Genomic DNA, 27,040 nt, shown 5'->3' on the forward strand with positions numbered 1-27,040 from the left:
TTTGCTCAGGTCTCACCCCATACGGACGTGGGATGCAGCTAGACCTGGCGTGTGCAAAGCATCCCCGTCAAGCAGGTGTTGCCTGCATCAACCAGAGCATCCTTGTGCTGCTGGCAGAGATCAGTGAGACGTGACCTCCCTTCCCCAAAGCTGCTCTGAATTTCCTCCATTACAGTGTTTTTATTTACCTCCTAGTGCCCCTCCTTCGGTCGCTTTGCTGGATGCAGGAATGACACTTCTTAGCCTGGGGTCTCTTGAGTGCTCCCTCTGCACTCCAAGGCCCATTTTAAGGCATCAGTCACATTTGTCACCTTGTACGCCTTTTATAAGGGCAATTTAAGCAATAAGCTGTGCATCGCAGTTAGGAGATCAGCAATTCCATATTTAAGTTACTTTACAGCTTGTGGATGGATGCCATCTTGTCTTGGTGATTTATTACTATTCATTTTACTGTATTTTTTTTTTCTAAGCCTTGTTCCGCTCATGCTTCGATCTGAAGCTCGTTCTCACACTCGCTGGCTGAAAAGGGAGACTGGTGCGGAGCCTTCCTGGACTCCCATGTGGAGAATACTGACGCAAAGGTCTTACTTAACTTTTCTGCTATGGTCTGATCTTTCTCAGACACTTCTTTTTCATCTGATCATCTGTTGGCCCCGTGGATGCTCTGGCAGGTTTCCAGCCTGTGATGTGTTTGAAAGGGTTTGGTTATTCGTTTTTATGACTTTAGCATGAAGACTTGCCCAGTGATTTTACATGTAAGTTGGCATAATTATGCTCTCTGTCTTGTCTCAGCATGACTTCAGGACATCCACAGGGCTTTTGGGAGGGTGTCTTTTCAGTTCCCTTAAGGTCCTTGGCACGCAGGGTTAGGATAGAGAAGAGGTTTGTCCCTTTCAAGTCTCTGTTTGAACGTGATGTCGCTTTAATCTTTCTGCAGGTTGGTGAGTTGTTTGGTGGCATCTCTAAACGCCTTTCATATTCATAGTGCTTCTCTTCATCACTCTCCTGGTGGAGTTAAATATTTATCTTCCAGATGAAAAGGCAAATTAGAAAGTAGTTTCTGCAAACTGGTATGAGAGGAAGGCATGCCTTGGCTGACTTATGGAAAACACCAGGCTTTGCGTGACAGCTTGAGCGAAGTCTTGATTTCTGAGGCATTGTCGGTACAAGAAGAAAACTGCTGCTGCATGTGGAGTAGAGCAGTATTTATGCTGACGAACCGCTGCAAGTGACAATGAGCCCTTGCATAATGGATGTATGAAACGATACCAGTGGGTACCATTTCTAGCTAACGATAACTTTCTCTGATGAACTTTAAAAGTATTTATTGTCATGTGTATGTTATCATCGCTTATTATTGAATGTGGTTTTGAAAAGGCATTTCGGTAAAGGCATAATTATGTATTTTCTCATTTAAACTGTGATTTGCCTCTTTCAGAAGGCAAATGCAAACCAAAAGAGAGTATTTGGTATCAGCGTTCTATTAACTGCATAATTAACTGTTAATTGCAGCTGATACTTGAGGCTTTTTTTTGCTGTTAATATGTTTGGAATTGTAGGGTTACATAACTGGGTGATTATTAAGTTGGATTTTAACACAAGTTTTCTGCTATTGATTGGAGCTGAAGCTCTTCCTTTGCAATAATTACCCACCAAGCTGTTGCCAGCTCCTTGGCTGATAGGCACAGAGCAGGGGAGCACTTAGCTAAACCTTTAAAGCAGCTCTGACTCTTTCGTATCGGTTACCTGGGGTTATATTCTCCAGGAGCACCAGCAGGAGTTTCTCAGCAGAAAACTTCGATTTTCAGAACTGGCTCCTTTAAGTTCAGTGTAAAAACCGGCAAGTTTGTATTCCTGGCTGACCATGTCTGTAGAGCTGTCTTCACGTGAAGTGACCTTCCTTGTCCACCAGCGTTCAGCATTGCTCCTCCTCAGGTAGAGCATGGCAGAGGGATTTGGGGCAGCGGGACGGGCCAAGATGACATTTGGTGTCAGGTCTTGCAGCCTACATTTATCCATAGTCAGTTTAGCCAACCGCAGGGTAAGAGCTGAATTTTACAGCCTGGGGAGAGCTTTGGCTGCTTTCTTGGTTGGAGGAGGAGGCCATTGACAGTACCTAAGTTGGGATGTTTTATTTCTGTTGGCTCACTGGCAAGTTAAAGGAAAAATGGGCACAACCCAAATTTCTGTGCAGTTGAAACTGATGACAAAACATCAATTTGAAGAGGATTGGTTGCCTGCTTTTGCTGTTAATGCAAGGTAACATATCATTTCCTTCCTGGTGGCTCTAAAGCTCTAAGGGTTGAAGGCAGGATGTTGAAGGGAATGTTTTCATCTCTTTCTGCTGTGGCTTGCAGAGTGAGCAAAGGCTAGAAAGTGCTGAATAAGAAATACGTGCTGAATGAAAAGTCATGATTGAATTTTGTCTGAATTCTGCATGTATTTTGGCTTGGATTTTGATCAGTGCAATAACTTAATGATGCTGCTCCAGCACTGCTGACTTTGGTTGCATTTATAATGGCTTCAAGACGGGAAACAGGTGTCTGGGCATAGTCCATTGAGCAGAATGATGCACAGCGTGCTTGCCAGTGTCACCGTACACAAGGCAGTGCAGTGATTGCCCCTTTGCATGGAAGAATTGGTTCGTTTTGTGCTAGGTAGTGTCATTCTGTTTCCACTGTTTCTCATGATGGAGTTGCTGAAGTAAAATAGTCCATCAGGAAAGAGTAAGTTGCTGTTATAATAATATGTTCCTGTCTTTCTTACCCCAAGAATCTCAAAACATTTTCCAGACAAGGGAACTCCTCCAAAAGCAGGTAAGATAATTTAGTCCGAAGGCTTTTCTAATTAGGTGGCTTGAGCAGCTGAACAAGGGACTCTCTGTGTGACCATGTCCCTGGTCTTTTTCCCATTTATCTGCAGAGTGCCTGCCTTGCCAGGAGGGTGTCTGATGATGTTTCACTCCTCTCTCTGCCAAGTTCAAACTGACCCCGTCTGGCATGGTGGAAAGCATACCTTGCTTTCTGATGTTTCCAAACTTGTTTTGACCTTCAGGCCTTTGGCAGGTTTTCTTCTTGGGTTTCTTTTGCTTGTTTGTTTGCTTGCTTTTGTTGCAGTATAATGTGCTGTCTGGATTTTCCTGAAACTATTTTAGATGATGGACAAGTTTCAAATGAGTACATTTAAGTCTAGTAAAGGAAAGGCTCTTGATTATAAAATTGGAAACGGTTCCTACAGGGGAAAAAATGTAAAATCAGGAAGCACAAAGTGATCTTTGACATCAGGCTTTTGCTACAAGCGTTACTAGGTCTCTTCCTAAGTCTTTTGAGAGCAGCAGAGGCGAAGGCACTAGCTCAGCCTGCATGTTTGTTCCTTTGAGGTGCTGTGAAAGGGGGATGTCTTTGCCCAGTTTTTCTCAGCATTATCAGCATGCCACTTGAGTACTGATGAATCTTCAAAATACCCACCACAGCTTTCTTTGCTTCCCTGACTGTGAAGATGTGCAGTGGTTTTGAATAGAGCCTGTGAGAAAGTAAATAAAACATGATTTCCCTTGGTTTGCTTTGGGTCTGAGTTTTGCTTTTGAGCGAATATTCCTGGATGTGGGGGTTCCTTTATTTGGATATAGTCAGCAGAGTTACTGTTTCCCTCTTCAATGAGATTTATAATACTTATCTTTATGATGACTTCATAAATTATAAGTTAGTTATTTGTAACAAGTGCTAGCTGTACAGTGTGCCTGTAGTGGCACAGGTCTTGGTGTGGCTGTTGGGTTTCTGTGAAGGTCACATAATGACATTAATGAGATATATGGCTGGTTTGGTATGCAGGATGCCTTAAATAAATCATTTTCTCCTCCTTTCCAGCATGACTGCTCAAGGCCAGTGTCTCCATTGTAGTCGGGTGGCTCATCTTGAGATGGTCTGGAGCACTGGTCCCGTTTGTGTCAGCTGCTCACCCGTTCACTTGCCCCTGTGTAAAAGTGCGGGGAGGTGGTGACCCATTTTATGACCGGTTAATACAGGGTATTCGTGGCTAAGGAGGCTGTGCACAAGCAGACTGAGTTTGGGCAAGGCGGTAGATGAGGGAAGTTGTTGTGGTTGTGTGCGGCCGCTCTCGCTGCCCCCAGTGCTGAGGCCACGGGAGAGGTCAGGCAGGGTGTGATCCAGGCATTACATTAAGCCTGTAAGGAGACACTCGGGGAACTTAAGATGGATTAACTTCAGGTGTAAAGTTTAAATCATATTATTATGAAGAAGGATTAAGCTAAACTGAGCTAATGACACCACTTCTGAATGAGTATCCACGCAGCGGATTCAGAGCTTTGGCTCCACGCCTTTTATTACTTAAATGTGCTTACCTCCTTGAATGTCCCCATAAAGATACATGCCCCTGTATTCCAGATGTTCACGTGCCCCATTTTCTGTGAGCAAATACGATGTGTCAGAGGTAAATCTGTGTTTTGTTTTGTTTTTCCCTTAACTAAATAAATACATATTATTTTAGAAGTAGGGCAATATAGGATTCTGCTTTACGTTCTCCCCACAGCTGTAAGGGCATTTGCGGTGACTTGGTGGTATTTATTCTTAGATAAAGCCTTCAGTAAGGAAGAAATAACTCTGCTCATGCTATGTCGATGTGCCCTGATTTCTGTGTGCTTCATCTCTCTTACTATATGAGCTGTTCCTGGGCTGTATGTTGTTGTTAGCCTCATGGTATTGGGTTATCTGATGTTAGCATCCAAATTCTCCAAAAGCTCTATACCCTCTTGTTTTACATTGTGTGGATTAAAATCTAATGCAAAGTTAAATACTGTAAAATCCCCCAAAATGCTTATCTGACGTTAAACAGTCATAAACTGACATAATTTGTAGTTAGTAATAACTTGTAAATAAGTAATAAATCAACTAAATTGATTTTCAGGAAGGAAACTGACTTGAAATTTTACAGCTTTGATGTATGCTAAATAAACTGCTTAGTAACTAGTTCTGTGCATAATTTTCTCTCTCTACAAAAAATACCATCAGGTCTTCCTTGAGGGTAGACTAGGGAGATCAATATTTGCAAGTAGATAAAGGACTAAACATTTAAAAGACAAACAAAAAAGCACCCAAATGCATAAAAACTGACTTTTACCAGAATTCTTCTATTTAAGTGCTCATCACCCATAAAAGCAAAACAAATACAGAGAAAAACATCAGTGATCAAATGTGAAATGTCACAAAACATGAAGTTCAGGGTAAAAAAATAAAAAAAGGTTTTGAGTCAGGAGACTTCTAGGTTAGCTGTCAATGAGGGTGTTTTGCCTCACTGTTTAGTGAAAGCATGAGAAACCTGAGTCAAAACCTGAAAATGTTTCATTTTATTTGCTGTGTGGCTTGTGGTATCAGCTGAAAGCTCCGGTGCTTCCCGTGTCTGTGGAGGTCAAAGGCAGGCAGGGGTGGCGGGAGCTGCTTCGCGTTCTGAGGCAGGAGAAGCTGTCTTCTGTGCCCAGGAAAGTGACGGTGGGCATTGTCTTGAATCCTGCTAGTCCTTAGGTTTCTGAGGTGTAAATTCATCCCTATTTATAAAATACAGATGTCCCTTTGGCGTTTGCCTTTCGGCCTCACTGTGCATCCCTTGGAGCCTCGCGGGAGAGGTCAGTCAGGAGCCACACTTATCAGCATCCTAGAGCTGCATTTGTTTGTTTTGAGCAGAGAGGGGGGAGCAGAGGGGGAGCAGATCACTCTCTGGGGTCTTCCAGGGTCTCACTGCATGTTAACAGCGTTCAGAGTGCAAGTGGCATCTGTAAGTCCTCTGCAGCAGCAGCGGGGGCTCTTCTCCTTGTGCCTCAGTGGAACCAGCAGCGGATGCTGCTCTTCTGAAACCGAGGGCCAAGTGGTATTTCAGTCAGCATTCAAAGGCTATTTTCTTCTATTTGTTTTCTTCCCTGCAGTCCATGATGCACAATAAAAATAAATAAACATGGCATTTACTACTACTATTAAAAAAAAAAAAAAAAAAAAAAAAAAAAGCTGGAAGTTCTTAGTCCCAAGACGAGGGTGGAGCAGGGAAAAGTGTAGAGCCCATATAACAATGGGGAGTCCGTTTTATTAGTATTGAGGAGGAAAATAAAATCTGCTCTGGCAGTAGTGAAATAAAACACCAGGAAGATTACGTAAGTCTTTGTTTGCACACAGTATGATTCTTCTCTTTCACCAGCCAATTTGTGTATTTGAAAAGCCAGTTGCTTGGTTAAAATAATTAGCTGAACTTCATCCAGTTCCTCAATTATGTGAAAAAAAATGTTTGCAGAAATACAGACAATTGTTGTTGAGCAATTAAAATAATAAAAAAAGTAGTGGTCACTGAGCAATTATAGCACCTCATCTAAATACCCACATGTATATCTTGCTTTCAGAATGAGACTGGCAATTCTCAGTGACTCTTTGCTTTAACTCTTGTGGTTTGGGATAGCATATTGAAAAGTAACAAATTCTGCCTGAAATTTGTGCTGGATGGGTTGGGCTGAAGCTGTCTGTGAGAAGAGTTAGGAGCTGAAGCTAAATGTATCAAAGAATATTGAAAGAAAAAAAAAAAGTAAGCTGAATGCAAGTCATGCAGCCTCATTATTTTACAATGCGACATGTAAAAACCTGTGCTAATGGCCAAGATCATCTTATTACGTACTTCTTCATTCATACTCAGATGATTATTTTGGAAAAATCATACACAACGCTTATTGCATTTCAGTGTTTGAATATGAGACTATTGCAATAATTTGTCTAATAATTCCCTCAAGGAGGCCCAGTGTAGTGCATTAACAAAAACTATAGTGGCTGGAAAATCACTTCTCCTTGTTCCTGCATGTTCATCCTTGCAGCTAGACCTCATGTATTTTGGGGCAAAATAGTAATCAAAGATTTCGGACAGAGGTTTCTTGGGAAGGATTGTGTGAGTGCTACTGGCTGATGCTCTGGTCATCCTGATAGCTTTCGACTTCAGCCTCTTTGGTGGATTTGAAGGCAGTAACGTGAAGTCATGCGTTGTGCTTTGCTTTTGCTAAAACACTTCCCCATTTTCCAGACCTGCCCGCTGTATCTTTGCCGGACTGTGTCGTTCAGGCAGATGAGGGTCGCGCTGTTTGCTGGCACGGTGGCGACCCGGATCGCCAGGCTCTGCTGGCTTGCGGACCAGGAGTCAGACAGTGGAGCCCTTTACCATGGGTTCTCAGCCCAGTTTTCTGCATCCTGGTGGCTGGTGCTGGGGCTGTCAGCCCTTTTTCACCAATATGCGGACAGATCCGAGGTGTTCCATCAAAAATGAGCACAGGTTCCTGTGTTGCACCAGCTCTGACCCTGCTAGCAGGCTCATCTCCACGCGCCAGGGCAGAGCTGAGCAAAGGCTGGCAGTTCCAGCACACCGTAGCCACGCACGGCAGCATTTTCTGCCAGTGCAGGAGCAGGCAGCTCCCCGGGGCTGGCAGCCTCCAGCTGTGTCCTCAGCTCCCTCACCTGACCTGAACTTTGTGGCCGCAGTTTGTCTTGCTGACCTCCGTGACCAGTGCTTGGTTTCCAGGTTGCGTCTCACTTTCCTAACTGCCATGTACCCTTTTTGTCCTCACGTGCTTATCCTCTGGATTTTATCTTTTTCTTCTCTGCAGGGAGCGGATGCGCCAGTCTGCTATGTTTGAGCTGTGCCAGGGGATGCACCAAATCAGCCTGCAGTTCGTTCGCTTGCAGCTCAGCTTTGAGGAGTACACCATAATGAAAGTTTTGCTGCTGCTGAGCACAGGTAAGTTAGGTTCCTAGTTACATGGGAGTACTTGAAAATATTCCAACTCACAAGGAGGTGCAGTGGTTTTAAATGGTGTAACAAAAGAGCCAAATTGTTTCCAGAAGGACTGCAGGAACACCTTATGTATGTGGCATAGGACTTATCTGCAGATCTTGCTCTCCGTTAGCATGGGAAGGGTCCTTGTGCTTTGAACGTCTCGTGTGGATAGGAAGGGCAGGAGTGGCAGGACAAGGGGCATTGTCCCCCTTCTCTATGTGGGAACGGCTCGATTCAGCCAGGCATACCAAGAAAATGCAGCTGCTGCCTTGTCCTGCACTGTGGGGATTTGGGATAAACCCTGACTCAACGCTCAAAGCCACTGGTTTGGGTGACTTAACAGCACCTTCAAGATCAAAAGATGCACTGAACTGAGAGCGGTAAGCCCTTCTGCAGTGCTCTGAAAGTTTAATAAATGACAGTGCACACTTTATTTTTCTCTCGAGTGTCATGCTTTGAGGTTTTTTAAGATAGGAAATTACATCTCGGTGTTCATTACAGCACCGTGTAGTAATTAGCAGATCATTTGATCTTCTCATGCTAAAAAATATTGAAAAAATCCCAGTCCCAGTACACTTGTAGACATACACAGGCAGTTTGTATGTTACTTTTCCAGTGGTCTTGATGAAAAAGCCAGTTAGTGTAAACAAATTTTCTGTCCGTATAATCACGTTCCTTTTTTGTGGGATTCACTCAGTGCCATCACCAGGAGATAACCTATCAGCCTGACTCAGGCGTTCCTGATGTCACCTCGGTGAGCTCACCAGGCAGGAATTCCCCTGCAGGAATGAGGCTGGATGTGGCCCTGAGCCGGGAGGGGAAGAGCAGGAGATCAAAGGGGCTGCTGCCCTTACGCTTGCTTTCACTTGCAAGCTATCAGCAGCGGGAAGCAAGCCCAAGGGTGCCGTCAGCAGGGCCAAGGGCTGCCCGGGCTGTGGCTGCACGGAGCAGAGCAGCTCCCAGTTGGCGGTGAGCGGAGGCCAGCACGCCCTCTGAGATCCTGTTGTCTTCTCCCACTGGGTTGTCACCCCATTGTCCGCCCCAGCAAGCTGGCAGAAGAAACAAATGGCAGGCAACAGGTGTCAGTGATGTTGGAGGGTGCCCACTACAGGACTCGAGAGCGGGCTGATGCAGACACCCAGGAGAGTCCTGAAGCCCCAGCAGTGGCCTGGGCATGTTGGCTGCAGGCAGGGTTAGGTGCCTGTGAAGGGGTCTGTGGCATCCAGCCCCGCCGAGGGGCAGCCCCTCCAGGCGAGGCGGTGGGACAGGCAGGGCACTTTCTCCTCTCCCTCAGACCTCGCCTGTCCCACCCTGCCAGTAGCGCTGCGGTTAAAGTGCTTGCCTTTGAAGGAGGAGGTGAAGCTACAGTTCCCATCCCGGCTGGAAGGGATTTGGATCTGCTAACAGAAACCTCCTGGGGCTGTAAGTTTCTCAGGCTCGGCTGTCTCACTCTCTCCATCCCTCCCACTGAAGCCATTCCTGCTCCCCGGAGTGGGGCAGTGACTGCAGGGGAGAGACGGCACTGGGCAGGAGCCCTGCAGGGCTGACCCCACGTCCCCCTGCTGACACGGATCCTCCGGGACCTGACAGTCTTTCAGGAAGCAGCTGGTGGTGCTTAACTTGAAGTGCTTGGGGGATGTAGCTCCCAAAATGCTCTCAGAGCACATCTAGAGTGGTGATGTGGCCCCGCTACTTTCTAACCAGCCCTAAAGGGTGAGAATATTTAGAAAGAGAGCCTAAAGGCATCCTAAAAACGTGGCATCATTTCTTTAAGATAGGTATTTATTATTCTGCCCTCTTGAGAGTGTTAAGTGATGACTCTGCTAGGCGAAATCAGCCTTGCCAATTAACTTCGTCTAGCTGGTTCCCTTTGAAACGCACACGCTGGTCACTAGAAGACCTTCTAAAAATAATGTGTTTGGCAAGAATCAGGATAGTTATGTTGAGGGAGAGAAAGGGGGGAGAACAAAACAGAAATGAAGGCAGTGATAAAACCCAGAAAGTGCCACATGAGGAGCAGCAAACCTAGTTTCTAACGATTGCACCTTGATACAACGTTACGACAGAAAACACCAGGTTCGTTTTCATTTTTTATTGAACCATGTGATGAGCAGAGTACAAGTTATTTTGAAACTTTCATGATGACCACATCAAGGAAGTTTCACTCCATTTACATGTGGAAGAAACCACACATTACAACTCAATTGTTTTCTTGCTTTCCACAGACCATAGATTTTGGGAACTTGCCAAAAGCATTGCTGCATTTAATAAGTAAAATCAGAAACACTGGGCAAACCTCCAGAATTTCATGTTTTGCTTGAGTTCTCTTTATTTGTGGTCTTTCTTTCTGTCTTAATAATCTGGCTGGGGTGACGGTATAATAATTTTCAGACAGAGCAGTAAGATGCATAGTAGTAGACAAAGAGTGGCTGTAGCTGTCTTAAGCAGCATTTAGGAATACAGAATTGTGTTATAGGAACTGTAAAGCCCTGCATTTTGTGTAAGGGCCACGGTATGCTCCAAGGGCTTTACTCATTTTGATTGATGTCTCTATATTCATTTGGCTTTAACTGAATTGGCACATCTGTTTCAGACAGTTTCTTTTTTCTGTCAGCCGAGCAACTGAGATATTTGGCATCTCAAATTTAAAATTTAAATAGAAAAGAGCAAAGGCAGTGTTTACCAAGTGGTGGGCAGGCTGGAGCTGTTACCTCCTAGGCTTTTTCTAAAGATTCCTCCTTGTGCCCCTGTCGAGCACTTGGTGGTCGCAAGTCCTTGCTGCTCACGTGGTGGTAGAGCTCCTCCTTGTTTCCCATTGCTAAATTGCTCTGGTAGATACTGGTGACACAAGACAACCAGTGCTTTTTCTTAAAGCCTCTCTGCGTGAGCAATTTGGGTGGTTGTTACATGCTTATTATGTCATTACAGTGAGATAGAAGGCAGTCTACAGGATTTCAAAGAGAAAGGAATGGACGATCAAAACAATTTCTGTCAAGATGTTAAGTCAGAGTAAGCTAAATTGGAAGATCACCCCTTTTTCCTTTCCTTTTTTAATAAGTAACTTCCCATTCAGTTTACTCTGACATACCTTTACAGCTCGCTTAGAAAATAAGCTCACTCTGTACAGTGTAGTATTTTATTTTCCTTCCTTGGACTAGAATTGAGAGAGACAGAATATAAAAATATTTGATGGTTAAGCAATACTCAACCAATACAGGTATTAAAATTTCAGAACATTTTGTGTAATGTTGTTAATAACCTCTTCAGGAGTTTCCTAGAGACCTGATCCTTTAAGCTATTCGTCTTTTTTTTTTTTTTTGCAGAACCCACTGGAGTGCAAGAATATTTGCAATCTGTAAAGAAACCATGTATTTGCTTTTGTAATTAGCATTGCTGAAATCAGCTGTAGTAGAAAGTATCAAAACTCAGTTTTTAGTCCATTTGTGAAATGATTCCTTTTGCAGATGCACGCTTTGATAGGACACCAGAAATGCTTGTGTTAAAGGCTGCAAACGTGTGTCTGGTAAATCCCTGGGTCAGGATGCCTGTTTGGAAAATAGTCTTCTGTTTCACGCAGAATAATGACTCCGTTTGTTCTAGGTGTGATGCAGACGCTTACTAACGCTCAAAGAAATTTTAGATGGTACTTGATGTCACTTGTTCTAGCATTTCCACACGTAACAGCTGTAATTCTTCCCCTCCTCCCATAAGTGTGGGAAATCATTCAAGAATGATAAATCACATCTTCAAATTCTAAAAAAGTATTCTCGATCCATCTGGGGTTTTTATGTTGTTGTATGTGTGTGTGGTTGGGTTGTATTAAAAGCAGTTTGAGCATGAGGACAGCATGTGTCATATTTCTAAGACGCTGTCCTGTGCCTCAGCTAAGCAGTCTGCAACCACAGATCTGCAGAGGATGCCTGAATCACTTGAAAATCTGTATGATGTTGTTGATTCCATACCAATGTCTGTAAAATTATGGACGTTACTTCAAGGTTTAATTCTTTCATACATTAACTAGTGTAACTTTTTAAGTATGCACATCAAAAGAATAAGCAATACAGTTAATATTAATGTAAGACTGTCTTTTTAATGACAGTTCCCAAGGATGGTCTCAAAAGCCAAGCTGCATTTGAAGAAATGAGGGCAAATTACATTAAAGAACTAAAGAAGATGGTAACTAAATGTCCAAGTAACTCTGGGCAAAGCTGGCAGAGATTCTACCAACTGACTAAACTCCTTGACTCCATGCATGATGTAAGTATAACTCCTCAGGGAGTGCAGACAAGTTAAGCAAAAATCTCTCTGTTAAGGTAAACCAGTAGTTTTTAATTGTGCTAACTCACAGGGAGAAAAAAAAAGAAAACGGAACCACAACACATTTTTAAAGGAACATCTGAGAGAAGTCGTTAGCAGACAAATTTAAGGACAATTGCCAAGTAAAATAAGAAAATATAAGTCATTAAGGGCTGGGTCCTGCTGCCTGCTCCGCTGTTGAATGGTAGTGTGTTCTCTGTGATTCACTGAAGGTCAGAGGCTATTCAACAGGAGGAGTGGTGTTAGCTCTGGCCCTGTTAGACACGGTGCGAGTGCACCACGCAGAGTATCCCTGAGTCACTTCTCGCTGAAAGGTGCTGGATCAGTGTGTCACGCATCTAACGTGCCTGGTGTGCTGATAAATGTTGAATTAATTTGCTGATCTTTTACAGCTGGTACTCCAATAAGGATGACTTTAAAAGATATTTTTAGACTTTGAAGCCATCTTGGGTATTTGAAGCTTTGACTGAGCTTTTCGAGTATAAGATGCACGGTATTATTAGGTTGTTACTACCGTCCTGTCTCATTCCAGCATGAGGTGTTTGTTTTGTATGCGTCGGGTGTGAGATGTCATTAATGACACGGGAAACTACAAGTTTAGTCCTGAAATGACAAGGCTATTGGTGCTTTGGCAAAAAACGACTTGGAAGGGTTGTGGTGGGTGCCTGGTGCATGGGACCAGCTCGTGATTTCAGAGCAGGTGTGTAACGTCGAGCTGTTGAGCCCGTTTCTGGCTGATAAAATGGTAAGTGCAGAACGCTGCTTCTCCAGACGTGAAGAAGCATCCCACACCCTCCTTCAGAGGAAACCCCTCTGAGGAAGCCAGTGGCCCAGCTCTGCTGATGTCCCCAACCTGAGGGATCTCCAGTGCCCCATGTGAGTGCCCATCCACTCTGAAGCTGCGGTGCAGTGAGTGACGGGGCTCTTGGGGCCAGAGACAGAGCTTTAGTCAGGTCTGGGTACAACAGGGGGTTGTCCCACGAGCAGAGGCTGAAGCATGGCAGCTCGCAGGGGTGACCTCCCAGTAACAACTGGTAAATGGCAGCAAAGGAAGAAGCTGGTCTGCTCCATCCTGGGTGGGCAGGAAAGTAAATTTGCTGTGTGAAGGAACGACAGCACTTGCTTTCAGAGCCTGCATATAAATGTACTTCTTTGTACTCGACTTAAATTTCATTTTTGTAGAGACAGTACAGTACAGTGCACTTCAGGTCAAATCTGTATAAGAGCCCGAGGTCTGTTTACAGAATGTACATATGGAATTATTTTTCAAATATTGTTCTGTTGTTCATTAAAACATTGAAAATCTTGGTGGGAGGCAGGGAGAGTATTATTAGTACTGCAGTAACAGCTCATTCTTCGGAGATCGGGTTTCACTTGCTCTGTGCCAGCAAAGGAAGTTGTAGTGTTTCAGTGGAAAGAAAGGGGATGGGTGATAAAATCATTTGCAAGATGTTCACATCTGAACCTCAGGGCAGTTAGCAAACCCCTGCATTTAGGTGGTTTGCTAATCCTCTTGCGAATAGGCAGCGTCTGGGATTTGCTTTTAGGTGGATGTGTTTGTGTGGCTGAGGTGACGGGCTGGTAGAAGCACGCTGGCTGGGAATGCCACAGTGTCCTACAAACACTTTCCAAAACAGCATTAACCACTGGAAGCTGAACTAGCCAGAGGAGAAGCTCCTTCAGATTGCTCTTGTGTTTTGTTTAATCTTTAATTAAGCTATTTTTGTGTTACTTTTGTTTTAATAGAGCGCTCTATTACAAAGGACTTTGTAAAGAAAGTCCTATTGTCAGCATTCTCCTTTTAAAAGACCAGTTGTCTGCACAACAGTGCTTTCTTTCAGAGGTGTTATTTGAGATGCTCAGCAAAGACACTTGTTTATTTTTCCTCTCTAAAACTGATTATTTGCTTCTCGGTGTTTGAAATCCACTGGAATACATTTAGAGAGGTGATAACATTAATGAGAAGTGAGAATTGCTCCTCTCCCCCCGCTGCCAGGTAGGGCAGCATTTCTCCGTTCTGTCCGTGTAAATGCAAATTTTCTGCTCAGTCCCTTCGTATAGGAGGAACGCTTGTTCAGCCGTCACCTGTGTATTTTTAACTTACTCCATTATAATTTTGGAGGATCAGAATAGATTTGGTGCTGAGCAGTCTAACTGGAGCTGAAGTCCCATGTTTATATGCGGCCATAGCTACAGTGTTGGCATTTGCAGCAGGCGCCCGAAGGGACTTGTGCACAGTTCATGCTTATTCAGTCCTCCCGCTGCCTCCAGCTTTTTCAGCAGAGCAGAGCAGGGCAGGGCAGGGCAGCATCTCGCCATTGTGGAGTTCACTTTACCTGAGCGAGGCAGCTGATGATAAAGGAATACTACTTCTTTGCACCTTCACGCTTCCTTCTATCGACCTTATTTTTAGATAGACTTTCTGAGGGCTCCGTGAAATGAACCACATGGGAATATCGGGTTACAGGCTGCTTGGCTTATATAACGTGAGGAAGAAAAAAAAAAAGAGGAAAAAAACCAAGATGGTTTTATATTGCTCTGTGCTGTAAATCATTCATCCACATAGCGAACGTATGTGCAGGTGAGAAAGTGCCGAAGTGAGGGAAAAAGAAATTTTCAAGAAGGCCGAGTAGGCACTTGGTTACTGGAAAAGATGAGCAGCTTTACCTAATGATCCACAGAGCCTCTAGGCGCCAAAAGCAAAACTGAAGTATCAAGAGATGGAAATCCATCCCAAGCAGACAAGACAACCATGGTGCGTGTGCACACCTGCAGTCAGCCCTAGGAGCATGTCTGCGGGCTGCGGCGTGCCCGGCATCACCGTGTGTCTGCGTGGCACTGCGTGCAAGCAGTGGCTGCTGACACAGTCGGCACCAGCTGACAGCATCGACCAGGTTGCACAGTGTGCCCTTCCCCTCCCTCGGCGCGAGATGACGAGGTGAGGCTGTTGCCATTTACTTGCTGTCGTGCCACGGCTCAGCTGTGCTTTCGTGATGGACACGGCGTGGGTAGGGTCTGGGAGCACTGTGGGCAACAGCACCATCAACCTCTTTCCTGCATGGAGGGCTTGTGTTTCTTTGGACATGGCTGGCTTGCTTTCCTCATTCCAGGAGGCAGCGTTAGGTGTTGAGAGGCGCTGCGTAGCGGGGACTGACTCTAGCCTGTCTCTACCCAGGACAGAAAGGTTTCAGGCATGTGCCCATGAGGGCCGTGGGCATTTCAGCCAGGGGTACGCGTGCAGGGCTTGGTTGTAGGTGAACTGCATTATGTGATCAGACGAATGGCATGCAGGAACATTAGAAACAGATGTACTGCACATGGTATCAAAAACTTCATTTGGATCCTCCTCAGCATCTCCTGTTGGCTTTGGCAGGAAGGGTTGTATCTTGCATGGCAAGCCTCATTTCATATAGAGACTTTAGTGTATGGTTAGGCGGTTTGCAGAACAAAAGCTGAGTTTGGTTTCAATCTGGCTGATACTAAACAGACTTCGAGTTAAGAGGGCTTTTGTTTCGATGCCATGACATTAAACCCTAATGTGAACCTTCCCCTTGTCTTGGCAAGGCACAGCACTGCACTGTCATTTGCTTGTTGATATTTTCTGCCAAACAAAAATAAATTCTTTAAGGCTCATGCTGCTGAATAATTAATTTTTTATGGTTCCTGAAGGGAATACTTTATAGCTGAGGTGGATCTTTCCGTAGGCTGAGAGAGCCAGGATTATACTCGCTGAGAAAGCTGACAGGGGGGAGAAGGGCGAGCTCCTCGAGGGGCAGGTTTGCAAGGAACGATGCAGTGGATGCAAACGTGCCTTTGCAGGTGCTCGATCCCACAAATACGGAGCCACAGATGAGCCCCTCAGCTGTTGCCAGCACCTTTGGGTGCACTTCCCGCTCCTGACTTGCTGAAGTTGTGTCCCGCTGCTGTGAGCTGTTCAGTCCCAGTGCCTAAATTCTGCGTGTCAGCATTTCTCTGCTTGCTGAGAGGCAGGAGCCGATCCCCAGTCCCTTGTGTGGCCACTGCAAAACCAGCAGTGATGTAAGGGCACACGTGTTGCAGCTGATAAGCGTCTGTTAAGTGAGAAATTCGTTCCCAGATCTTTAATGGAAACAGTGGGCTGCTCTCAGGGTCGTCTTGCTCCGTTTGTCATGGTTGGGTCTCTTCTTTGTGGTACAAGGTGTTTGTTGGAGGGCAGAGTCCTCTGTTCCCAACAGAACAAGGGAGACTTGGCCCAAAATTTACCCTGGCTAAGGGCTCAGGACGTTTCATTGGTGTATGATACTGTGGGTTCACACGCAAACTCCAGCTATGCTGAGTTCAGCTCCGGTTCCTCCATGTCATGTCCAGCTGTCAAGTGCTAGACTACCTGCAAGTGCTGCGGTTTCTGTGTCCATGTTTCTATGGACAAAAAAAAAAAAAAAAAAAAAAAAAAAAGAGTGCAGTTCCTAAATGGGATAAATGCAGCTGTCCAGGCAGAACAGGGTTGCTGTCTACTCTGGTTAGATACTTTTAGTGCCTAATCCATATGCATTTCATCCTCCCTTAATTCCTTGCTGGCATGAGGTAAACTCACTGCATAGCTGGATGCCAAGGCTTCCTTCCTTGGACTTGCCTCACTTTCCCCCTGCACTGTGTGTGAAGTTTTCCTCTTTAGGAAGTTTTTGGAGTGTCATTTTGGTAGGAGAATGCTGGGGTTTTGTCAGTAGTAGCTGTAGCTAATAACAGGAAAAACTACGTAGCACCATGTTGTTATCCTACTGCTGCCTTAATTGCTGTATCAGTAGGCTTCAACGCAAAGACGCTCCTGATAGAGGAGTGCTGTGGGCTTTCATACCATGCTCAGAGACTGGGGGAGATCCTGGAGTCAGAAAACTTAGCGCAGAAATGGACACCCTTGCAAATGAGACCATTCTTACCACTTCTGGAAGTACGAGGGCATGGCGAGAGTGCCAAACCCAAATCGATTATTTCTGCTGTAAAAATTCTGCAAGTGCTCAAAGGTCACTGTAACTGTATTAACTTCAGGGACTTCATTAACAGATTCATTTTTTCTAATTACGAAGAACAGTATGGGTGGAAAAAGTTAATTTTATGGAAACCCCACCCTAGTAACAGAAAATGAAGTTTGATTAATACTTCTGTTTCTCAGAGGCATTTAATACAGCTCACAAAACGTGAAGACTTGATTAAGTAAAACTCTGAGAAGTACCAGATCTGCTGCAGCCTTGAGAAGGTGTAAGTGCAGCACCCTCTCTGCAGGGCAGTGCTGGCAGGGCGAGGAACAGTTCGTGAGTGAAGCGGCGAAGGGCTGCAGCCAGCAGCTGATCCACGTGCCTGGAAGCGAGCTGTCCTGCCTTGGAGCAGTCGGGGTGACAGGGATGGGGATGTACCAATTCCCAGCTGCGTGTCCGCACCCCTGCAGCCCAGCTCAGCGCAGGGCTGTGGGCTCTGTCCTCGGAGGTGCCCAGCATCTGAGAGCTGCTGCCCCAGGATGTCCAGGTTGTGTCCTGAAGAAATGGGAGTTGGTTTAGTCATGGTCTTAACTGCACTGACTGCGCTATGCTAAGGCTGTAACTCTTAAAAATGTGCTTTGCTAATTGAAATAATCAGAGACTGTGGAAGTAGGCACGTTTCTGGCCACTGTTGCACCAGTTGTGAAAGCAGCGGTGCTCTGAATTGTAGTGGTGCCGTTTGGGCTGCTGTGGTGGAGGTGGTGTCAGCATTTCTTGTGCAAGCTGCAAGAAGCAGAGGGTGAAAATGGTTTGGTAGAAGGCAGTCAGGAGCCTGCAGAACACCAAGATTTTATAGTTCTTTGAAGAAGAAAAATCAGCAGTATATTTGATCTAGAAAAATCGTAAGCCAAATGTAGAGGTGCCAGACAGCTTGCGTATCTTTCTAATTTAGAGACCACTTGTAACCTCTCGTGTATCAGTCACTGTCACCACGCTGACAGAGCTTACATCTTAGAAAAGAAAGCAAACTTTTCATTTCCTTACGGAAGAGGGAGCTTCTCTTTTAAAGCAAAAGGCTAGCTAACTTATTTACCTGTTGTAAATCACACTAACTGATAAAATATAGTGCCAGATGAATGCTGCAGAGGCAGCTACTGAAATTTCAAACTAATGTTGCCTATGGAAGCTGAGTTTTTCATCCCTCCAGTGCATCTTCATATCAAGGCTGCTGGCAATATTTAAAAACACATGAATACGCCTGCAGAAAAGAGCACTGCTTGGTTCTCAGCCGTGCTCCTCCCTCCCTTCAGTTACTACTTCTGCAGCCTTCTCTAGCTGACCATCCCATATTATATTATTATATGTCTCTGATTCTCTTGCAGTATGTATTTTTTATTTATAAATTATATGATTCTCTCATATTAATTCATTTTTTTAAAGAAAAGCTAACAACAAAAACACCCCTGGTGCTAGACCCCCAGTCCACACAGCTGCAGTTGTTCTAACCAAGTCCCGTGGTCCTTGCTACACGTGGTACAGATGCTTCAACTCTGAGTTCTTATTGCTTTATTTTTGTTGTTGTTGTTAAAGTGATTGATTGTTATTAAGTATGTTAAAGTTGGTAACTTTGCTTAAGAAAGGAAATAGAGGACCAAAAATTTTAGAGGACTGACTAGATAGAGAATACATTATTCTTAAGGCTCAAAAAAATTATTACGTGATAGGGAGTTCTAGATTTTTGTCCTAATTGCTGGGTAATTTAACCTTTCCTCCCCTCTCTGGTGACACTCGTGCTATGATTATGAACTATGAACTGTGCTATGAACTGTGGATCACATCCTCTGTGCTCCCCACTGGACAGCTACCTTGTTTATTGTGTAGAACAGATTATGCTCTCATGATGTTACTAATTTTCAGTTTGCCTTTATTCCACGTATCCATCAGCCATTCATGTATACTTTATATGTTACAGCTAAAAGCTAGCTAGGAAGGGCACAATTAATAGTTTCTAAGTAGGCTTTCCTGTGATATCCATCCCACTGCATTCAGAAAAAAAAAATCTGCACAAATTGGCGTGGCGCAGGAATTAGCTTGAATTGACAGAAGGTGAGCCATCGGCACAGCACGGCTGGTTGGCAGGGGGACAGCGATGACCCCAGCCCCTCTCTCAGGTTAGGTGATGTGGATGAAGTGCTTGTGTTCAAGTCATGGTCAAGGCTGTGGGATGTGAGGCTTGGTTTGCCTGGTGTTTGAGGACACAGGCAGGAGGATACAGTGGCTGTATACCAAGAGTTTCCTTCATTTTTGTGCATGTTTGGCCTATTTTCTGCATATGGTATAGGCAAGAAAAAAAAATTTAATGGCTAAAGCTAAACCCTTGAACATCAGCATTTTTTCCTTGAAAACCAAATTATGTCTGTGCTGCTTATTTAGCATGCATCTGTTTTAATTAATTAGCATTGCCTCATGACATGCCAGATCATCAGGAACGAACTAAGCAATAGCAAACAGCCTCTCGCAGTGCTCCATAGCAGACGGTTGTGTGTCTGAGTGGTCCCAGCACTTCCTTGGTGGTGTTCATAAACTGCTTATATGTTTGCCAGAACAGCTGTGAAAGTCCTGAAACTAAGTAGTAAGGTCTGGAGCTGCAGGAAGGTAGTCTGTTGTTGCCCGTATATTTTTATTTCTTTTTCAGCCTTGCCGAGGTACACTTTTATTTGCTGTATCTTTAACTGGGGCTTTACTGCAGAGTACAACTCTGCATGTTCAGAACTGAAACAACAAACTTGTATTTGATAAACTACATAAGCAGAAATGGTGTAAATCCTTTGTAAAGGCAGAAGGCACTGCATTATTTTTGACTTTCCAAACATCAGTTTGCAATTTCGTGTGGAGACAGACAAAAAAAAAAAAAAGTAAAAATTAACTTTGATTCATGTAGTGCGGTTAAATTTCCCGTAAGGTATAGACCAAAACAAAGACCTGGAACTGACAAATGAGAAGAATAAAACTGGAGATGAGGTAGAAGCCAGACTGTATTGGTGCTTTTAAGATGTGCATTGTTTTTTTCCACACACCAAAAAGCTGATGCTATCTGTATGCTATTTAGTGTTTTAACTTGCATTCCTGTTGCTCTTGGAGACCACCTTTATTAGGATTACGAACAGCTGTCTGTTGCCATTTGGGACAGCTATGATATGGTTTCACGTGTGAAAACCTCTGCTGCCCAGAGTAAGCAGAAGGGCCGCTGCTGCTAAGTGTAAGGTACAGCTTTGTTCTGCTGGTGGTCCTACAGTAGTAACTCAGTACTTGAAGTATGATAGGAAAAAAAAGTTTCTTTCTCTGTCATTGAAGGACTCCTTAGAAATTTTTATCTTATCTTTCCAATTCTCAATATTATGCTTAATTTACTGAAAGTGTGCTGCTACCAAAAATAGAGAGCTTTATTAAAAACAAAAAAAAAACCTCCTACCTCCCTAAATATTGCCTCTCTAGTTTAATGAGAAGTAAGCAGAAAGAAAAAAAAAAAAAAGTGTAATGTGTATGTATTGAAAATGTATTTATATATGAATAGAAATATCAGATGAACCCTCTCATAGGGACTGTGATGCTATAAAGCCTGGAAGGCCTTGGTGTGACATGGCATTTGTTTCATTCAGCTGCTCTGGCAGTTTTTAAGTTGTGGCCCTTGGAGAGTACACTGAAGTTAACCAAATAATTTGACTTAAAGTACGTGTATTCAGCTGAAATGTAAAGAGAGTTACAGCAGTTTATAGTTGATCTTTTCCCTGTGGGCAGAAGGCTTTCTTTTCACAGACACTGAGTACCAATAGTTTTCATGGTGGCTGGTTGCTGTTTAATGAAATGCGAAGTGTAATAATGGTAAAAAATCAGATCTGTGGAGGTATCTGGGTTTCTCCGTGTTAGCTGATTTTGAAATGGTGCCATAGCGCTTTGGGAGTTGAATAATTTTGTTTGCCTTTTGCTTTGTTTGTTTGGAAATGGAGTACCTAGTCAGAATAAGGTACCATTTCTTGGTAATAATCCCTCATTATCAATATTTTCCCTAAGTATTGTTTCTTTCTGTGTTTCAGCTTGTCAGTGACTTACTGGAATTCTGTTTCTACACCTTCCGAGAGTCTCAGGCACTGAAAGTAGAGTTTCCAGCCATGCTGGTGGAAATCATCAGTGACCAGCTACCAAAGGTGGAATCTGGGAATGCCAAGCCCCTGTACTTTCACAGGAAGTGATAGAAAATGTCTTAAATGGAAGAACTTTGCCTTAAGTTTCCCTGTGTTATTCCACACCCATGAAGGACCCAAGAAACCATATTTTAAACATGCTATTTACACTTGTTCAGCAGTCTCTGAATAGTCTAAAATCATACGAAGGGTTTGGGGAATGAAAAACAGTTGACTTGGATTTGGCAAGACCTAGATGTTTGGAAATTACCCCATAACCCTAAAGCATTTAGAAAATGTTCCTGTTCCTCTGGATGAAAAGCCATATCTAGTCAATAACTCTTTGATTTTGATATTTTAACAGATGGAGTTTTAAATATGCCATGTAGTTTCTGGTATTGTTTGCTTGTTTTAAAAGGGTTCAAGAACTAATGAGAACTTTTTAAAGCTTACCCTTGGTTTGCACATAAAACGTAAAGTCAATATGGGGCATTAATATTCTTTTCTTGTAAAAAAAAAAATAAAAACAAACAAAAACTATATATATACACACATATATACACACACACACACAAAACCCTAATGTGTAAAGTAATAACAGAACATTTGGTGTGGAATACTCTGTTATCCCCACCTGTGGCATTTGTTATCCCATGTTATCCCCTCATAGATGATATACACTGTGTTAAGTGTCCATTTACTATTTAATTAAGAAGGATAAGATGCGAAAACAAATGCCCTGGTATCAATTTATAGTATCTATTGTGCTGGCTTTACAAATAATTTTTTGCAGTCTTTTGCTGTACTGTACATTGCTGTATGTATAAATTGTGAAGGACCTGAAATAAGGTGTAAGGAACTTTTGTAAATGAGACAAAAAAAATCTTTAATGGTTAATAGGATGAATGGGAAAGTATTTTTGAAAGAACTCTATTTTGCTGGAGACTATTTAAGTACTATCTTTGTCTAAACAAACAAGGTAATTTTTTTGTAAAGTGAAATGTTCTGCATGCATAATGAACCGTTTACAGTGTATTTAAGAAAGGGAAAGCTGTGCCTTTTTTAGCATCATATCTAATTTACCATCTTACAATATCTGTTGTAAATAACCACACTTAACCTTTTCAGTTGTATTTAAGCCTTTCTATTTTCCTCTATATTTTTTCTCCCTTTTGTCTCGCTTGCAAGTATACGTGATGAGCACATCTTAGAAATCGTGCTTCATATTTCTGTAGGAAACTACACTTGTTGTGTTTGCCACTTTACGAAGGTTTCATTTAACAAGACAAATTACAGTCTCTCCAAAGCTTTTGCCAGCTTAATGATACAGTAAGTTCTTGCCCTCTACTCCCTTTCTCTCTCAGGGGAAGAGGTGAATAAGACATTGAATGATTTTTCTTTTTTTATTACGGTTTCCCAAATTGTTGTTTTTTTTTTTGTTTGTTTTCCTTTGAGTACTGGATACGTAAAACATCTTAAAAGGTCAGATTGTGATTTCAGATTGGGGAGAATGATTTCTGATTATGATGAAAGGAACATGCAGATCATTACAGTAAGTACATTGAACAGACTTGTACTGGTGAGAGGGAAGGTAAGGTACTGATACGGGCAGATTAGCTGAGTAGAATTTTTAGTGAAAAAACTCCAAACATATTTAATTTTGTATGAATTTTTTGTAATAATCAGAACACGTGAAAAGAGAGATGTTCACACTACAAGTTCAACTCAGTTGGTCTGATTTTGTCTCAAAAATGTTTTCTGTAGAATAAGACTGCAAAGAAAAACTTTTTGAGGTGATTTTCACTATTTCACAATTTATAAGCAACTATGAAATTTTGGAGTAGAATAGAGGACAGGTGAACTTTTCTGAGGCTCAACTGTTGCTACCATATGCTGATTTCAATAGAATAGTTTTTCAGAGTCCTAATCTATAGAGTTCGCTCGGGGTGACACTGATGCTTTTGAGCTATAATTTGTCCCTTGACCGGTCAGAATGTAGCATTTCTTTCCAGTGGTGGTCTAATAGGAATTATACACCCTTTCTGAGTCCAAATTTTGAGGTGCACTGAAGACAGTCAGTGCTTCTTGTCTTTTTAAATGACACCTGCCTTATGCAATGGGTAATCTGTAAAGACTGTATTCAGAGAGGTTTTTTATATATAAATATATACATACATATATTATTTGCATTTTGGAAGTCTAATTCATAGGCAGATCTTTAAATACTGACCTGCACAGCAATATGAAAGCCAAACTTCCAACGTGAGATACACAGCATGCAGACTGGTTGTTTACAGTAAAGAAACAGTCATACATCCATCTTTTCATTTACTTTTTTTTAAAAGTCTAAAATAGAAAAACTTCAAAGCCAGGTTCTGGGTGAATACAGTCTGCAGCAGCTTTTTATATTAACAAAGTTACTGCCTCCTTTTCTGTCTCAGAGTAACTTTGCTTGAATAAAATAGCAAAGCCATATTCTACACTTCACTGTTAAATGCCTGTCCCAGTCCAAATTGTTGTCTGTTTGCTCCTATTTTTGTACCTTATTACTTTTAATCTTGGTTTGGTACAATTCATAATTCACAGAAACTTCATATAATTAAACACACTAAATTAGTTTTAAAAAGCAATTTATATCTTTATGCAAAAACGTATGTCTGTCTTTGCAAACAACTGTAAGCAGATTATAATAAATCCTTTACTTTAATCACCTGTTGTTTATGAAACCATTCATTGATTATTATTTTTTGCTAGAGATCATTGAAGTAATAGATACAATTGGATATAGATGTTGTAAGAGGCAGTATTCTCTTATCAAGGACACTTAAGCAGAATAGCCATCACTTTTTTTTTTTTTTTATCTAAACCTGTGTACAGCAAAAAAAAAAAAAAAACTTTAAGTTTTTAGCTACCAGGAAGTTATGTTATTTTGAATTTGTTTAGAATGAAATAGGCATTTGTCTCCTGCAAAATAAAAGACAAACGAAAACATCTTTTAAAAGTGGGCTTCTGTTCATTGAGCTAAATTATTTTGTTGTAAGAACGAACGGGGATATACAGCAAGAGCATTGTATACACAGTTAAAAATGTAAAATAGTGTTAATGTACTGCAGTGCGTATTTCAGGAATACTACACACCGTGCGACTGACCAGTTGCATAAAATAAAATAGAAAGACTAAAGTTTGCAATAGCAAAATCTTATTAAAACGATACTTTACAATCAATAATGCAAAAAGCTAATTCACAGGGTGGTGTTTTTCACTGACTTGTTTAAACATTTATGAAATTAAACAATTCTACAGTTAATGCACTTTTAATTGTTTATTAAAGATTTGACTTTTTCTTTTTTTAGAGCAATGTTTTCAGCTGGAGGTCAATGACTCGATAAGATAGCAGTTCTGAGGCCAGGAAGCTCAGAGGAATGTTTAAGAATTCTTGGAGTTTAAATAGATTCCTGGATGAAAAAATAAAAGCAGCCAGCAGTATGGTGTAAACAGTAAAATCTATGCATAATGATGCATTTATAATTAGGGGTTTGCTTCTGTATGTTTAAAGCTTTTTAAATAAATAGAAAATATTGTTTGGTCTTTATGTTAATGTCTGCAAGTACCTATTTTTCTTTTTCTTTTTTTATACAAATTGTACAAATATACATGAATTAAACTGGTTTGATTGCAAGTATTTCTTGCATTGTAATCTCAGATAGCTGCTGGTGCAGTGATATCCTTAGAAACAAGCTTCTGTGTGCTTGGAAACAATATTAAACAACAAAAAGTAACTAACAATGCAATATAACATCTTCAGACATCTAGCAATTTGTTGTTATCAAAGTTTAGTAATCTGGGCTATAATGCACATACCAAGGCTTCAGCCAGACAGCAGCAGCTCACACTGTATAAAAAGAAATGCCCAACCTTGAGGAGTTTGGTTCATTTAACCTGGGTACTTGTGCTTTCCCAACGGTGAAGTGGTGACGCCATTACATGCAGAAACCACATCCTGCTCAAAGAAACAAAACCAGCAGCCTTCATTAGCCAGATAAGTTTGGCTTCAGGATTGAGGTAACCCAGAGCTGCTCTACCTACTGATCAGAGGTAGGATTTCTTCCCTGGAACTATGGATTGACTATTTTACATATACAAGGTTTCTAAAGTTAATGAATCAAATTGCCTTCTCAAGAGTCAGGTCTCTTCCAATTACATTAAGAAAGTTAGAAAGGGAAAGAAAACTTGCTATGCTGGTTCATTCTGGGCACTCTCTTAAATAGCTACTGCAAAGTTCTGCATGAAACTAAGTCTGTGGTGCAAGACCACCACTTAATTGCATTTTTTTGATAGCACGTTACACGAACTTTTTATTGTCAAGAATCCTTGCACCTGTCTTCTGTTTGCTGAATCGTCACCAGGAAAGAATAGTAGAGGATCAGCAGTGTTAAGAAAAAATTCCCATATGCTTAGAAGCAGATGTATCTGTCATATGCTGTTCTAGAAATATAAAATGCTATCACTACTTAAAAACAAAATGAAACATATATTCTGACCTCAAGCTGGGACACTGCTTTCTCTCAGGTATCTGCAGATATTGTTGCATACAATAATAATAAGATAGAAAGTAGTGAAAAATACCCTTTCATTTCAAAGATTTTTGTTAGGTAAAACATGCCATACTGTAAGGTGTCAATGCTTTAAATGTAATGTCAATAAGATGAAGTTTTATTTGGTGCTTACCTGTGGTTACTGGAAGTGCAGATGACGGCATGCTGCTGAATTCTCACGTAGGAAACAATGCCCGAGGCACAGCCAGCCCAATAGGTGAAACTCCAGTGAAGATATCCACTTAAACGTATTTAGCTCTGGTGCATTTACAGCCCACAAGCCCTCTGTCAGCAGTGGATGGAATTTTCTCATGAAATTGCAAACCAGGTAAGAATGGTGAAATGGGTTAAGAGAAGAAATGAAGGAACAGAGCACTGAGTAAAGCAAAATTCTCCCCAGGTCTTTTCTATGATGCCATTACAGCAGCTCGGCTAGCAAGAGCTATAACCAATGTAGCAGAAACACCTATTTTCATTACAGGCCAGATAAATGAGTCCTGAGATGCTTCTCTCAATCCCACTGAAGGGCTGGGCATCAGAAGGAAACCCGCCATGAAGATCAGGGAGAACATGGGCTAACAACACTCAGCAGTCTGAAAACCCCAGGGAGAACAGCAAAGTGCAAATGCCGCCCGGCCAAGGAGCAGAGCTGAGTGCTGTCCAGTGAGTAACACAAATTCATGCTCATCCCAACTAGGCTGGAGGCTCAGCTTTTTCATTAATTATTCGGCAAACACACATTAGACCTTAATCCCTGGGCAGAGGGGTTCAATCTCTGTTCCCACAGAGAAACATCCCACAAAGAAAACATCACTTTGCATAAAACATACAAAACAGCTTACTCCTAAATCACCCTCTGCAATTTGCAGCCTGCACCAGGCATTTGCTACAGGGAATCTCAGCTTTTGAAAACTGAGCCCTACATGCCTCTACGCACAGCAACAGGCACAGAGCAAGGGCAGGGGAACCCTGCCCATGGATTAAGCTGAAACTGTACCCACAGTTGTGACACAAGAGCAGTTCCCTGCGAAGAGGACAGGGACAGCCCAGAACCACTGAGCATGACCACTCCTTCTGCCAGGCTAAAAGAGAAAAGCCCTTCAGCTGGCTTTCTCCTCAGCTGATTTCCTGTCCTCCATCCTGCTTCAAGTTAACTCTGTTCTTCCCAAACCATGTTAACTCT

General features: G+C 42.4%; 1 protein-coding gene across 6 annotated transcripts in view; it reads left to right on the forward strand.

Annotated features, from left to right (window-relative positions):
* NR3C2 (nuclear receptor subfamily 3 group C member 2) overlaps nucleotides 1-24,854 on the forward strand; it is a 202,529-nt gene extending 177,675 nt beyond the window's left edge. For all 6 annotated transcript variants that reach the window (XM_072037403.1, XM_072037404.1, XM_027456675.3 and 3 more), the window contains 3 exons: nucleotides 7,643-7,773; nucleotides 11,912-12,069; nucleotides 21,176-24,854. In XM_072037403.1, coding sequence (XP_071893504.1) covers nucleotides 7,643-7,773; nucleotides 11,912-12,069; nucleotides 21,176-21,331 — 445 coding nt within the window. In that variant the 3' untranslated portion in view covers nucleotides 21,332-24,854. The remainder of the gene's footprint in view (nucleotides 1-7,642; nucleotides 7,774-11,911; nucleotides 12,070-21,175) is intronic.
* The last annotated feature ends 2,186 nt before the right edge of the window (nucleotides 24,855-27,040 follow it).

The sequence above is a fragment of the Anas platyrhynchos genome, chromosome 4 (assembly GCF_047663525.1).
Source record: "Anas platyrhynchos isolate ZD024472 breed Pekin duck chromosome 4, IASCAAS_PekinDuck_T2T, whole genome shotgun sequence".
Classification (NCBI taxonomy): domain Eukaryota; kingdom Metazoa; phylum Chordata; class Aves; order Anseriformes; family Anatidae; genus Anas; species Anas platyrhynchos.